Here is a 12,058-nt window from a genome sequence, read left to right on the forward strand (position 1 = left end):
CGTCAACCACGACCGCCATGGCGCCTGCAACCCTGCTGGTGCCGGCCGCATAACCTGGACGGCGAGCATGGCGAAAGTTCAGCATCCCGCGTGCCAGGCCACCGTGCCCTCGTCCAGGGCCACCACGGCTGAACACTTAAACAGCGTGCGGTGAAGCTCCGTGACGTGGCAGTCAAACCCAATGAACGTTTGTCAGTTTTAGTCAAAACCGTGTCTACCTGGGATGAAAACCACTAAAAGCGGTACGAGGGACTAATCTTATCTGGTTTGAGAAATAGAGGGTCTAAGATTTGCCGGTTTTGAAGTCGAGGGACCATTTCTCGATATCGAGAGAGCTGAAGGGACGAAAAATATACTTTTCCCTGACTTTTAAACTTGATCAATGAAATCCCCTTCCCCACAAAATTAAGTATCGAGCCAAAACTTTTACGTGGTATTTAGACCCTTAAGCCCTGTTTTTTTCTTTGAATTGTCACCGGGGGAGGTTAAGCCCTGTTTGGGATCACCGTTTTCCGTTAAATACCTCCTTACAAAAATACATGCCTCGATCGATCATTTTGTTTCCGGCGGAAATTGGTCATTAGCCAAGCCAGTAAGTTACACCAGTAAACAAAACACCTCCATGTTGCTCCATTTTACACCCATCCCAATCGCGGTCTTTGGGAGAGATTTAACCGGTATTGTACATTTGGCCATTTGGGGTCAAATTCAAAATTGTACCCAAATAGAGTTCGGGGGTTGTCCCATCAGGCGCATTTCGGGGTGAGAAATGGACTTCCTTCTTTCATTTTCGACCAAAACCACTTTAAAAAGCCCACTAATTTGGCACGGCCTGGCCCTTGCCGCAGAGCCGCGCCATCCTCTGTAGCATCGCCGCGATCTGCCGGCCGTCGCCGTTGTTCCGCGCCACCACCTCCCGCAGCTCCCTCGCACGGCGCCTCGCCGCCTGCCCTTCTTCCCCATTCACAGCCGCGCGCACCGCCCGCGCCACTTCCTCCGCTGTGAACTCCCCGAACCGCTCCTGCTTCACGCGCGTGGCCGCCGCGCCCAGTTCCACCGCGAGGTTGGCGTTCAGTGGCTGGTCGATGTGCAGCGGCAGCGCCACCATCGGCACCCCCTCCGCCATCGACTCCAGCACCGAGCTCCACCCGCAGTGGGTCAGGAACGCGCCGCAGGAAGGGTGCGACAGGATGCGCCGCTGCGGCGCCCACCCTTCCACCACCAGCCCGCGCGCTGGCGCGAACCCCGACGGCATGGACCTCGCCGCGCCGCGGGCGTCGTCCTCTGCGTTCGGGAACCGCACCGCCCACAGGAAGGGTGCCCCGCTGAGCTCCAGCCCGCGCGCCATCTGCGCCATCTGGCGCTCCGACATGAAGTACTCGCTGCCGAAGGAGACGAATACCACGGTGCCCGGCTCCTCGCCGTCGAGCCACCGCATGATGCGCCCGCCGTCGCGTTGCTCTTCCGACCCACCGGAGTCGACGAGCAACGGGCCGGTGGGGATGATCTCCTTGCCCAAAAGCTGGGACAGGTAGTCCATGTACTTGCGCTCGATCTCGGCGCAGGTCTTGACGGCCACGAACCCGGACGAGCGCTCCAGGCTGAGCGGCAGGCGATCGCGCTCGGGAACCAGGGCGGTGCTGTCTTCGCGGACGGCGACCAGCGCCGTGTACTTGGCGTCCTCGTCGACGCCGCCGAGGCTGATGCTCTCGAACGGGAAGGCGCTGGGGGGCCGGTCCGTCTTGAGGCAGTGGATGAAGAAGGCCGTGGCGGCGGCGCCGCAGGTTGCGAAGTGGACCGCCGGAACGCCGCGCGCCTTGGCCTCGAGCGGCGCCCACGGCTGGATGAAGTCGTAGACGAGGATGTCCGGGCAGAGCTCGTCGAGGAGCGCGCCGAAGCGCGGCGCGGCGAGGTCGCAGGCGCGCTTGAGGACCGGCATGAGGCGGGCGGGGAGGCCCTTGGTGGTGTGCAGCGCGGGCGGGAGGTCAGGGAGCGCCGGCAGGTGGAGCTCGACGAGCCTGAGCCTGTCCGTCTGGTGGTGCGCGAGGGGCGCGAGGTTGGCCGGCGTGGAGACGAGGTGGACGACGACGTCGAGGTGGTGGCGGCCATCGGAGGCGCTGGCGATGAGGCGCTTGGCCAGCTCGAGGTACGGGCTGATGTGGCCGTGCGCCAGCCACGGGAACATGACCACGCGCATGCGCTCGCTCTCCGCCTGCGCCATGGCGATCGATCGGTCGTGGCTGTCGATCGATGAGGCTACGGGTACAGTAATGCAGTGAAGCTTCGCAGTGTCTGAGTAGAATTCTTCTTCTTGCGTTGTGATCTGCGGCCGGCGGGCGCGTGGATTTATAGGCGGAGTGATCCGAGAGGGTGCTGACCGTCGGCGTACGTACGTGCAGAGAGCTCAGTGGGCGAGCGCCGCGCGCAAGCTCCCCGGAGGTCGGGGGTTGCGGCGTCAGCATGGGTGGCGCGCGGAGTCACTAGTCCGAGGCCACGCGTTGCGTGGGTGAGAGGCGCGTGTCGGGCTTCTTCCATCAAGTTCGTGACTCTGGCCTCTAGATCTAGATGGGGCACGACGGCCCACGACGGCGCGAGGTTAGCTGGCTGGCCGGCTGGCAAATTCGAATTTGTTGCTTCTCGCGGGCTGCGTGAAACGACGGCTTCCGGGGCAGATAAAAGCCAGAAGTTGCTAGAGTTACCGAAGAATTGGCTACAAGCGAGCCTGAAAAGAACGTGAACCTCTTTTTTCTAAGTTTTTTTTTCAAAAAAAATTCTCATCTATTCATCTTCAATCACGGCAGTACAACGAATACCAGAAATATCAAAAATTATATCCTGATCCATAGACCACCTAGCGACAACTACAAGCACTTAAGTTAGCCGAAGACGTGCCACCGTCATTGCCCCTCCCTCGCCAGACGGTGAGGAAGTCGTCGTGCTAAATCTCCATATGACCAACGCATCATTAACAGCATCAGCCGCCGCCGATGAAGATTAGCGTAAACCGGAAGGATCCAACCTGAAAACACACGAAAATAGACGAACTACGACTAGATCAGAACAAATCCACCGAGGACATATCCGCCGGAGACACCTACACACGCCCACTAATGATACTAGACACACTATCGGAACGGGGCTAGAGGGGAACCTTATCCTGTATTCAGGGAGCAGCCGTCATCTCGTCTTTCTGAGTAGGACACAAACCCTAAAAAACGAAAAGAAACGATTGAAAACAGAGCTCTCCTACCAACAAGGGCTGAGATCTACCGCGCCGCCATGGCCTTAAGGCCACCGGAGACGAGGCGAACTGACGTCGGCGTCGGCGAGAGACAGGGAACCCTAGATTTTTCTTGAGGAGAAGTTCAAGATTTACGTAGCCTTTCTAAGCTATTATTATTAGGATATAAAGAACTAATTCTTTTCTAATCAATTTCTTGTGTAATATTTGAATATTCTTCCATTCCAATGAAAAAATCCAAAAGGGTTTTCATTTACAGAAGTGATAACCGACGAACATCACATGGGAGGAGATGGCAAATAAACAGGGTTTTTTGCAACTTTATTGGTCCGAGATGGCAAATCCAGCCCCTTTTGCCACAATTTTTCTTCTCTGAAGAAATTGCCGTACCATGCAACTAAATTTACCATCTAAACTGTTCGCAATTGAGGCGCCCTCCCGGCAAACGTTCAGTGACTATTGGGTCCTTCTATTTAATGGTGAAATTAAAATGGACACATAGAAAAGGGTTTTTGGATTACGTTTTTGAAAAAGGGAAAGAGCTATAGCAACTTTGGCATTGTTGTCATACTCACAACCTATAAAATATGTTTGGAATGTATTATATATTTATTTTAAGGATGTGGAGGCTTCATGCAAACACAACCGTCAAAACGGCAGCCCTATAACTTTTGGACTCCAATATTGACTGAATGTCAAAGCTAGGAGTCTTTGGACGGAACATTTTGTTCGCACTCGATGGGGAGCAAATCGAACGAATTCCGTTCGATGAAAAAGAAGCCACAACGCGACCCCCCCCCCCCCCCCCCCCTTCCGCCCCCACTCCCTCATCACGATGAAACTTCCCACATGAACCATTCCAACCAGACCTTCCATCCACGTCGACATCTGCGACGCTATTAAAACACAACATGTGGCAAAGGGAAAATGGCCCAAGATGATGTTATGGTTTAAGATCTACAATGATCTTAGTTGTATTTACTTGTATGTTTAACTTAAGAACTGATATGTTAAGTTAAGAATTGACACGTCTCAGGTTATGACGCGACACTGTCTTCAAAGAAGAAGATGTATGAGGGCATGCCCAATCTTCACGGTGTATGGTCGATGAATGGAGGGGATAACTAGCTGCAAGCAGCCGAAAAACAGAAAAGAAGAGATTATGACCCGACCAGACATTGTTTCGCTGGAAGTCAAAACAATGTTTCTTCAGCAGCAAACTTGAGTTCTGAAAATATTTAGCAAGTCGGGATATCTGAACTCGTCCAAAACATTATTTTGTCGGAATTGGAACATAGTTTCTTCAGCAGATAACTTATTTTCTCATGAACTCGCCAACTTTGTGTTCTTCGTCCTAAAACATGGTTTCTGCACGGAGTGAAAAAGTTGTCGGCCTTCTTCCACATTGCACTTGAGTTCAACCAGCAACAAAGGTGGTGAAGGCACAACCATGGTTTCAAGGTCATATGATAAACTCAAGTTAGCGTTCACCCTAGGTTCTGTACCACACTCAATAGAGCAACACAATAGGAGCCTTACCGCCCTAGGCCTCGGTTATCTTCCCTCAAGCATGTTGGATCTGATTCAAAGATGGCTCACTGCTGAGGTATCGCTGAGAGGACTTAACCCTAGCTCTAGCATGTTGCAAACATGCCTTCGTATTGGAGTGGATTTTTAGCTCTCGGGCTCCATTAAGCCCCAAAATTTAGAAAATTCAAAAACAATCTTTTTAGGTTTCAAAAAATATCATCTTTTTAGGTTTAGAAAAACTTTAAAATAAATATACAAGTATTCATAGATGTATACTAGATGTGTGTGAAATTTCATCACAAAAATATGTTTTGGTGTGGGATGTAAAAAATCATGTACTTCTATGGTGAATAGCACATGTGCTAGAAATATGTGATTTTGTCTATTTTTTAGATTGCATAAAATGATATTTCACCATAATACTTTCCAAACAAATGTATACATTCATATATATACTCGCTCTGTTTCTAAACATAAGACCTTTTAGAGATTCTAATGGACTACATACGGAGCAAAATGAGTGAATCTACACTCTAAATCATATTGGAATCTCTAAAAGGTCTTACGTTTAGAAATGAAGGAGTATGTGTGTGTGTGTGTGTTTTCAGAATTTTTAAAAATCTAAAAAATTGTTTTTGAATTTTTTCAATTAAAGGCTCCGTGGACCTTGGAGCTAGAACTCCATTAGCAATGCCGTTCGCATTGTAGTTTCTAGTTATACAAGTCTCAACAAATAAACCCAGCCCCGGAAAATTAGGTCTTACCTTCCACGTCTCAACAAATAAACCCAGCCCTGGAAAAGTAGGATCACACGAGACGATCAAGGGAGGCGACGAGGGTTCCCTTGCGCGCCGCCGGTTCCCTCTTTCTTCTTCCTTGTTGGTATGATTTGCTGCTGTTGTTCTTCTCCTTTCTCTGCGCTGATGCTGGTGGGAGATCCTGCTTTGTCCGGGCGGATGGCCCGGCCGTGGTGCTAGACCGGTTGGATGACTCGAGTTCTCTTCCTTCCGGAAGGGACACTTTTCGCGGTACTCAAAGCCAAAGATGGCGACGGATGTTGCAGGTGTGTTGGATTGATGTCCATGCCCTCTCAGCGCTGGTGTCAAGAAAGAAGGAAGCAGCTGTTAGGATGATCTCCACCGTGTGGGCCCAACGGCCCACCGGGCCCTTAGATCCGCGCCCTGATCGGGGCGCTCAACCCACTATGGTTGACGGGCCCCTGTCACCTGCACTATATAAAGAGGTGGGGTCGCGGCTCACAACACGAGGTTCGTCGCTACGCCGTACACCCCACATACATCCCCTACCGATCTAGGGTTAGTGCAGTGCTGATGGGAAGCACCGCCACCGCTACTCTCTGCCATCACCGGCACCTTCCACCATGACCACTGTTTCGGGTTCATTAACCCAAGGAGAAGGTAATCCACCGAGGATCTCTAACCCTAACCGATCCCAGAAATCTATCAATGGTATCAGCCAGATTGGGTTAGATTTTTCGGTTGAAAAGAAATCACAGAAAATTGTCCCCTCCCTTAGAACCCTAAAGTGACAGGGCAAAGATCTCACCGGAGAGGGCCCGGTGCTCGCCGGCAAAGTGCGCCGCCGCAAGGCCGCGCCAGTTCCTCTCGATCCCGAATCGCATCGGCATGCCGAGGATCCGGGAAGAAGAACAACCCCGCAAGGGGCAAAGGGCACCACCACCATGCCATTTGACGGCGGCGCGTTCACCCTGGAGGTGCTCGCGCACGCCGGGAAAGGGGACAGGGAGGGCGCCGCCATATCGCGCGTGCTACCTCTCTAATAGAAGGCGGTGGTGGATGGGTGAAATGGAGAAGGGGAAAGGAAAGGAGGACCCTCGCCGCGCTAGGGAGCCTCGCCGTCGGCCAGAGAGGACCACGGGCGAGAAGGGGAGCAGAGGACCGCTCCGCCGCGTCATTTTCTCTCTCTGTCATTGGAGGATAGGATAGAGGGAAAGGGAAAGGGAAGAAGAGGTGGTGCGCGGCGCAGCGACGGCCGACACCGTCGCCGGCTCGCCTGCGGCGCGGCTGGACCGCTGGAGCAGCTCCGCCGCCGCGGCAGCGAGAGAGAAAGGAGAGGTGCGCGGGGGAAGGAGAGAATGGACTAGGGTTCGTCCAGAGCGGCGCGGTGGGTCGTTTTGTTCGACCGATCGGCGCGGATGGTCGCTGGATCGCAAAGAACGGCTATGATTAAAACCCTAGATCTGCTACGGGCCATGGGCCGAAAGTGTAGCGAGGCTGGCTCGCTCGCGCTGGGCTGCTGGCGCTGGTGTGAGCTCTAAAGAATTATACTAGATGTGCGTGAAATTTCATTCACAAAAATAGGTGTGAGCTCTAAAAAAATATGTACTTTTTGTGTGAATAGTACATGTGCTAGAAATATGTGATTTTGTACTCTTTTTTAGCTTGCATAAAAAGGTGTTTCCCCATGATACTTTGCAAACAAATAAGTATTACACATTCATATGTATGTGTGCATTTTTTTCCTAGTTTTATTACGGACCTATGGTCTGGAGCATGCTCCTGTAACAAAAATCGAGTTGTGCGCCCTAGGCCTCGGTTATCTTCCCTCAAACATGATCTGGATCAGATTCAAAGATGGCCCACTGCCGAGGTATCGCCTTCGTATTAGATAGTGGATTTCTAGCTCTCGGGCTCTCCATGGAGCCCAAAAAATGAAAAAAAATAAATCATATTTTTATGTTTTGAAAAAAAACATTTTTATAATTTAGAAAATTTAAAAAATAAATACACAAGTATTCTTAGATGTATACTAGATGTGTGTGAAATTTTATCACGAAAATAAGCATTGGTGTGTGCTGTAAAAAATCATGTACTTTTCTGGTCAATAGTACATGTGCTAGAAATATGTGATTTTGCAAGAGAAATAGCTTGCATAAAAAAAGTATTTGGTGCATATATACATAGCTTTGTCTAGTTTTTTGTTCAGAATATCAGGTGCCCGCTGACCAGACCACACGTCTCTTCATGACGTGCTCTCACGCTGGGCACATGATGTAACGAACTCTCTCCCTGCATGTTTGTTGTAACACGCGTGTGCTGTGTCTCATGCATCCTCCATCACAACTCGCTCCATAGGCTCCCATGACGCCACGTCTCGTCGGCAACTACCTGAGCATAAACCAACGGCCCGAGTACCAAGGAGATCGATGCGCAACGCAAGGGTCGATCCAGTCCAGAGCTAGCTCCGTCCTACACCAAGGCCAAGTGGACGATCGATCCGGCCAGAGACACATGTGGTGGCCGTCGTCGCTGCTCTACCCGCCGCCGCCGTCGGCCTTCGTCACGGCCATGTCGGTGGTGTCGTTCGCGTCGCTGGCGTCCGCGGGCCTCTCGGAGCTCCGCGGCCAGCACATGACCTACTCCAAGTTCTGGCACGTCGTGTCTGGACAGCAGCAGAACAAGGGGGGCACCGGCGGCGCGCAGCTGGCGGGCCGTCACGGGATGCTGGTGGCCTACGCGCCGGCTCTGGTCGCCGCCGCCGCGTCCTTCGTCGTGCCGGGTGCCGTGGAAGGGCTGCGCGCGGAGCTCCTCGCCGCCGCGCTCGCCGTCCACTTCCTCAAGCGTGTCCTCGAGGTAATATTATGATCCAACAAGGTCTTGCTTCAACATTCACGCTGGAATTCTTTCTTCAAGACACTCGATCTTTCCGGGCAAAAGAAAGATATACTACTCCCTCCGTAAACTAATATAAAAGCATTTAGATAACTACCTTATATTAGTTTACAGAGGGAGTACTAACTTAGAAATGGTCTTTAATTAGGTGCCGCCAAAAGTATTGCAAATCATGTACTTCAACCGTGTTTTTAACGAGACATGTTATAGAAGTGGGGTTCACATCTTCGATGAAATTTGACTGGAAAATTAGGAATTTTAGTGCATTCAGGTCAATTTATTGTGGTGACACATGGATTTGAGCCAAATTTAAACAAAATCCAAACTTATTTCGTCAAACTTTAGTTGAATTGGAGTTGAATATTTTCTCTCGTTTGACTGGAAAAAAAATGGGAAGCAAAATCAAGGAAGAGAAATCTCTGTGTTTTTATAGGTTTATTGAAAACAAATCGTGTTCCAGTAAAGGCATGAATATTGTTCCATTACATGATTGTGACCTAGCAATCTAGTACTCCCTCTATTTTAAAATAAGTTGGACCACTACTTAACTTGCTCTTTTACAAGGTACTCTTCATCCACCGGTACAGTGGAAACATGCCACTCAACACCGCGCTCGCCATCTCCTCCAGCTACCTGCTCAGCGCCATCACCATGATCTACGCGCAGCACCTCGCCGTTGAACTCCCTGACCCTACAACCAACCTCCTCTACCCAGGCGTGCTCCTCTTTGCCGTTGGCATCGCCGGCAACTTCTACCACCACTACCTCCTCTCGCAGCTCAGGAAGGGAGGTGACGACAATAAAGGGTACAAGATCCCCAAAGGCGGGCTCTTCGAGTTCGTCACCTGCCCGCACTACCTCTTCGAGATCACCGGATTCTTCGGGTTCGCGATGATCTCGCAGACGGTTTATGCGCTCGCCATGGCCTCCGGCACGGCAGCCTACCTCGTCGGCCGAAGCTTCGCCACCCGGAGATGGTACGAATCCAAGTTCGAGGAGTTCCCAGCGAGCATCAAGGCTCTGGTGCCCTATATCTTGTAGTGAGCCAACTAATTGGTTGACAGCCGGATTGTCTATTTACAAGCAGTCTCACGTTTATCTAACCTCGGCGACCATTCTAAGCCTTTGTGTCTGTCGACATCTGAATTGATCGTCCCTAATCTCATCTCACTTCATACATAAACTACCGACTAAAAATAAAATTAATTGCTAAACTCCACGCTGAAAAACATAGCTTGCAGAATGTTCGTTCATGTTTGAAAGAATTATGAAATTATGATCCATACATCAGACCGTAAGGGAGGATAATTTCGGTTTTCCTCCCTTACGGCGCACCTAGCCGAAGTACTAAAATCGATAAGGAGTAAAATTTATCCTCCACCGTCCAAAATCTCTCCCAATCTCCCTAAATATGCTCACTCTCGCCGCTGCTGAGTAAAAGTGGTGCCCTCTCTTTCTCCCACCATCCCGCCGCCCTGTCTCCCGCCGCCGCAGCCACCATGCCCCGCTGCCTCCACCGATGACCGTCTCTCTAGCTGGAATGGATAGCCCGGTCCCTTCCCACACCCCGCCTACCACTGATGCTGGCTTGTCGCTGCCGGAAATCACCCACACGCAGCCGCCCGCGCCGAAAAAAACTTAGGGGATGAAAAAAACCATTGGGTTCAAGCTCGTCCTCCAACCGCGGAAATGGCCTCTGATGTGGGGACTACTTCTTCGGCCATGGCTTGTGTCGGAGTGTGTTCTCCAGACACCAGGGATCTAGGATACCCTGTATTTGTGCGTTCGGCCAGGGGCTAAACGCCTAGTCAGTCCACTATCAAAGGAACACAAGCAAACAAGGACACAACGGATTTTATATACAGGTCCGGGCCGCCATGTTAGCGTAAAACCCTACGTCCTGTTGGTATTCACATAATCTGTGAAATACAAGTGCTCAAGTTGTCGGGGGGATGACCTCCAGGTAGGCTCAAGGAAACAAGTTAACATTTCAAAACATCATGACGGCTCAAGTCCCTCAAGTCGGCTGGCCCTCCAGCCGGCTCCCCCCGATGGAGGACGGTGTGACGCCCGGATAATCAAGCTACAGTAAAACTCTGCTAATGATGCCACGTCACCTCCGTTACTGTTTCTAATCCTTCGTTAGTACAAAACTGATTCAAAAATCAATTCAAAATATGGCAAACAACAAAAGTTTTCAAACATTGAAACAAAAATGTTCGGAGTGAACCAAATATTGCACAGATAATTATGGTGGAGAAACCACACCTTTATAAAATGTTTAAATACTATGAGATGAATAAAACAGTAGCAAAAACAATTATATGTGTTATTAAATATAAACAAATATTAAACTAGTTTATTTAGTCACTAAAAACTTTTTACAACTCCAATTTAGGTGTGGGCTTTAACTTATTATAAAACTATAACTATTAAAGAAATAAAATAAAACAGTAAAGGAAAATAAATAAATAAAAAGAAAACAAAAAAAACAGAAGACAATCAAACAAAAAAAAGGAAAAGAACCCCCCCCCCCGCTGGGCCAAGTGGCCCAGCTGGCCCCGCCCGCCCGAACGGGCCGGCCCACCCCCACTACTTAACCCTCCCACACCCCGTAACCCTAACCACCCCAGTCCCCACTTCCCACGATCCCCACCCCATGTCTCCCTCCTTCCCCCTCCCGATTCTGGATCGGGGCACTCGGGGGGCCCGACCCCACCGGCGCCGCCGTGCCAGCCCCCGACGCCGGACCGCCTCATCACCTCCCTTACCCCGCGTCTGGCTCCAGCCACCGTCACCGGAGACGCAGCGCCCGAGCGCCCTGACGCCGATGTCTTTCGACATCGCCGGAGCCGCCCCGACGCCGTTGCTCGTCGCCTCCCCGACCCCGTCGCTGGTGCCGTCCCGGACCGCCGTCGCCGCTCGCCGGACCACCCTCCCGTAGCCTCTCCCGCCTCGACTACCTCGTCCCCGTCGTCGCTCGCGTCCCCGTCTCTCCATCGCCGGCGCCATCACGCCTCACCGCCCAACTCCCCTGCAACGGGGGTGAGAACGCCATCCCCCTGCTTCCCTCTCCTCGTCGTTCCGCACGTCCTTGCCCGTAGGCGCCGCGTTCTGGCCCGACCGCTCGCGCCCTGTCTCGTCCCGCTGCAGCCCGGCCGCCCCTGACCTCTCCTCCCTGCTCGCGCGCGACACCGCTGGGCGCCGGAGCTCGTCCCGCGCGTTTGCTCCCCCGCGCTGCCCCGCCTAGGCCCGTCGCGCCGCTGCTCCGGCCGCGGCCACGGTCGCCGTGCGCCCACGCTCGGGCGCCCTTGGGCGTGTGCCCGATCGGGCAGCGCCCATCGCCCATTCGCCCGCGCCCGTTTGGCCCTATGGGCCACTGCCCAGTGGGGCCCCCGCCCCACACCCTTCTGTTAAAAAAAAAGAGAATAAAAATAAAAATAAAAATAATTAATTAATTAATTAATTAACTTAATTAGATCTGTTAAATTAACCTGATTAACTCTAATTAGTTAACCTAATTAATTAACTAATTAATTATGTTTAGTTAAACTGTGACCATGACAACTGGGACCCACGCGTCAGTTGACCAGTCAACTCCTCTGTTGACTGCTGATGTCATGCTGACGTCATG

At 51.7% G+C, this 12,058-nt stretch overlaps 2 protein-coding genes across 2 annotated transcripts; one reads left to right on the forward strand and one right to left on the reverse strand.

Annotated features, from left to right (window-relative positions):
* Positions 1-555: 555 nt before the first annotated feature.
* Positions 556-2,694, reverse strand: LOC109783371 (UDP-glucosyltransferase 29-like). Its single transcript, XM_020341977.4, has one exon. The coding sequence runs from the start codon at positions 2,219-2,221 to the stop codon at positions 818-820; it is 1,404 nt and encodes a 467-aa protein (XP_020197566.1). The 5' UTR covers positions 2,222-2,694; the 3' UTR covers positions 556-817.
* Positions 2,695-7,841: 5,147 nt separating this feature from the next.
* LOC109783380 (uncharacterized) lies at positions 7,842-9,527 on the forward strand. The gene is made up of 2 exons (XM_020341987.4): positions 7,842-8,385; positions 8,989-9,527. Exons 1-2 carry the CDS (start codon positions 7,894-7,896, stop codon positions 9,463-9,465), a joined length of 969 nt encoding a protein of 322 aa, XP_020197576.1. The 5' UTR covers positions 7,842-7,893; the 3' UTR covers positions 9,466-9,527.
* Positions 9,528-12,058: the final 2,531 nt, after the last annotated feature.

This window comes from Aegilops tauschii, chromosome 2 (genome assembly GCF_002575655.3).
Source record: "Aegilops tauschii subsp. strangulata cultivar AL8/78 chromosome 2, Aet v6.0, whole genome shotgun sequence".
NCBI classification, from domain to species: domain Eukaryota; kingdom Viridiplantae; phylum Streptophyta; class Magnoliopsida; order Poales; family Poaceae; genus Aegilops; species Aegilops tauschii.

What these genes read in the sequence shown, in the direction of transcription:
- LOC109783371 (XM_020341977.4), bottom strand. Translation starts at nt 2,221, where the DNA reads ATGGCGCAGGCGGAGAGCGAGCGCATGCGCGTGGTCATGTTCCCGTGG.
- LOC109783380 (XM_020341987.4), top strand. Translation starts at nt 7,894, where the DNA reads ATGACGCCACGTCTCGTCGGCAACTACCTGAGCATAAACCAACGGCCC. An exon ending in TCCTCAAGCGTGTCCTCGAG is followed by an intron (nt 8,386 to 8,988) that starts GTAATATTATGA and finishes CTCTTTTACAAG; the next exon opens with GTACTCTTCATCCACCGGTA.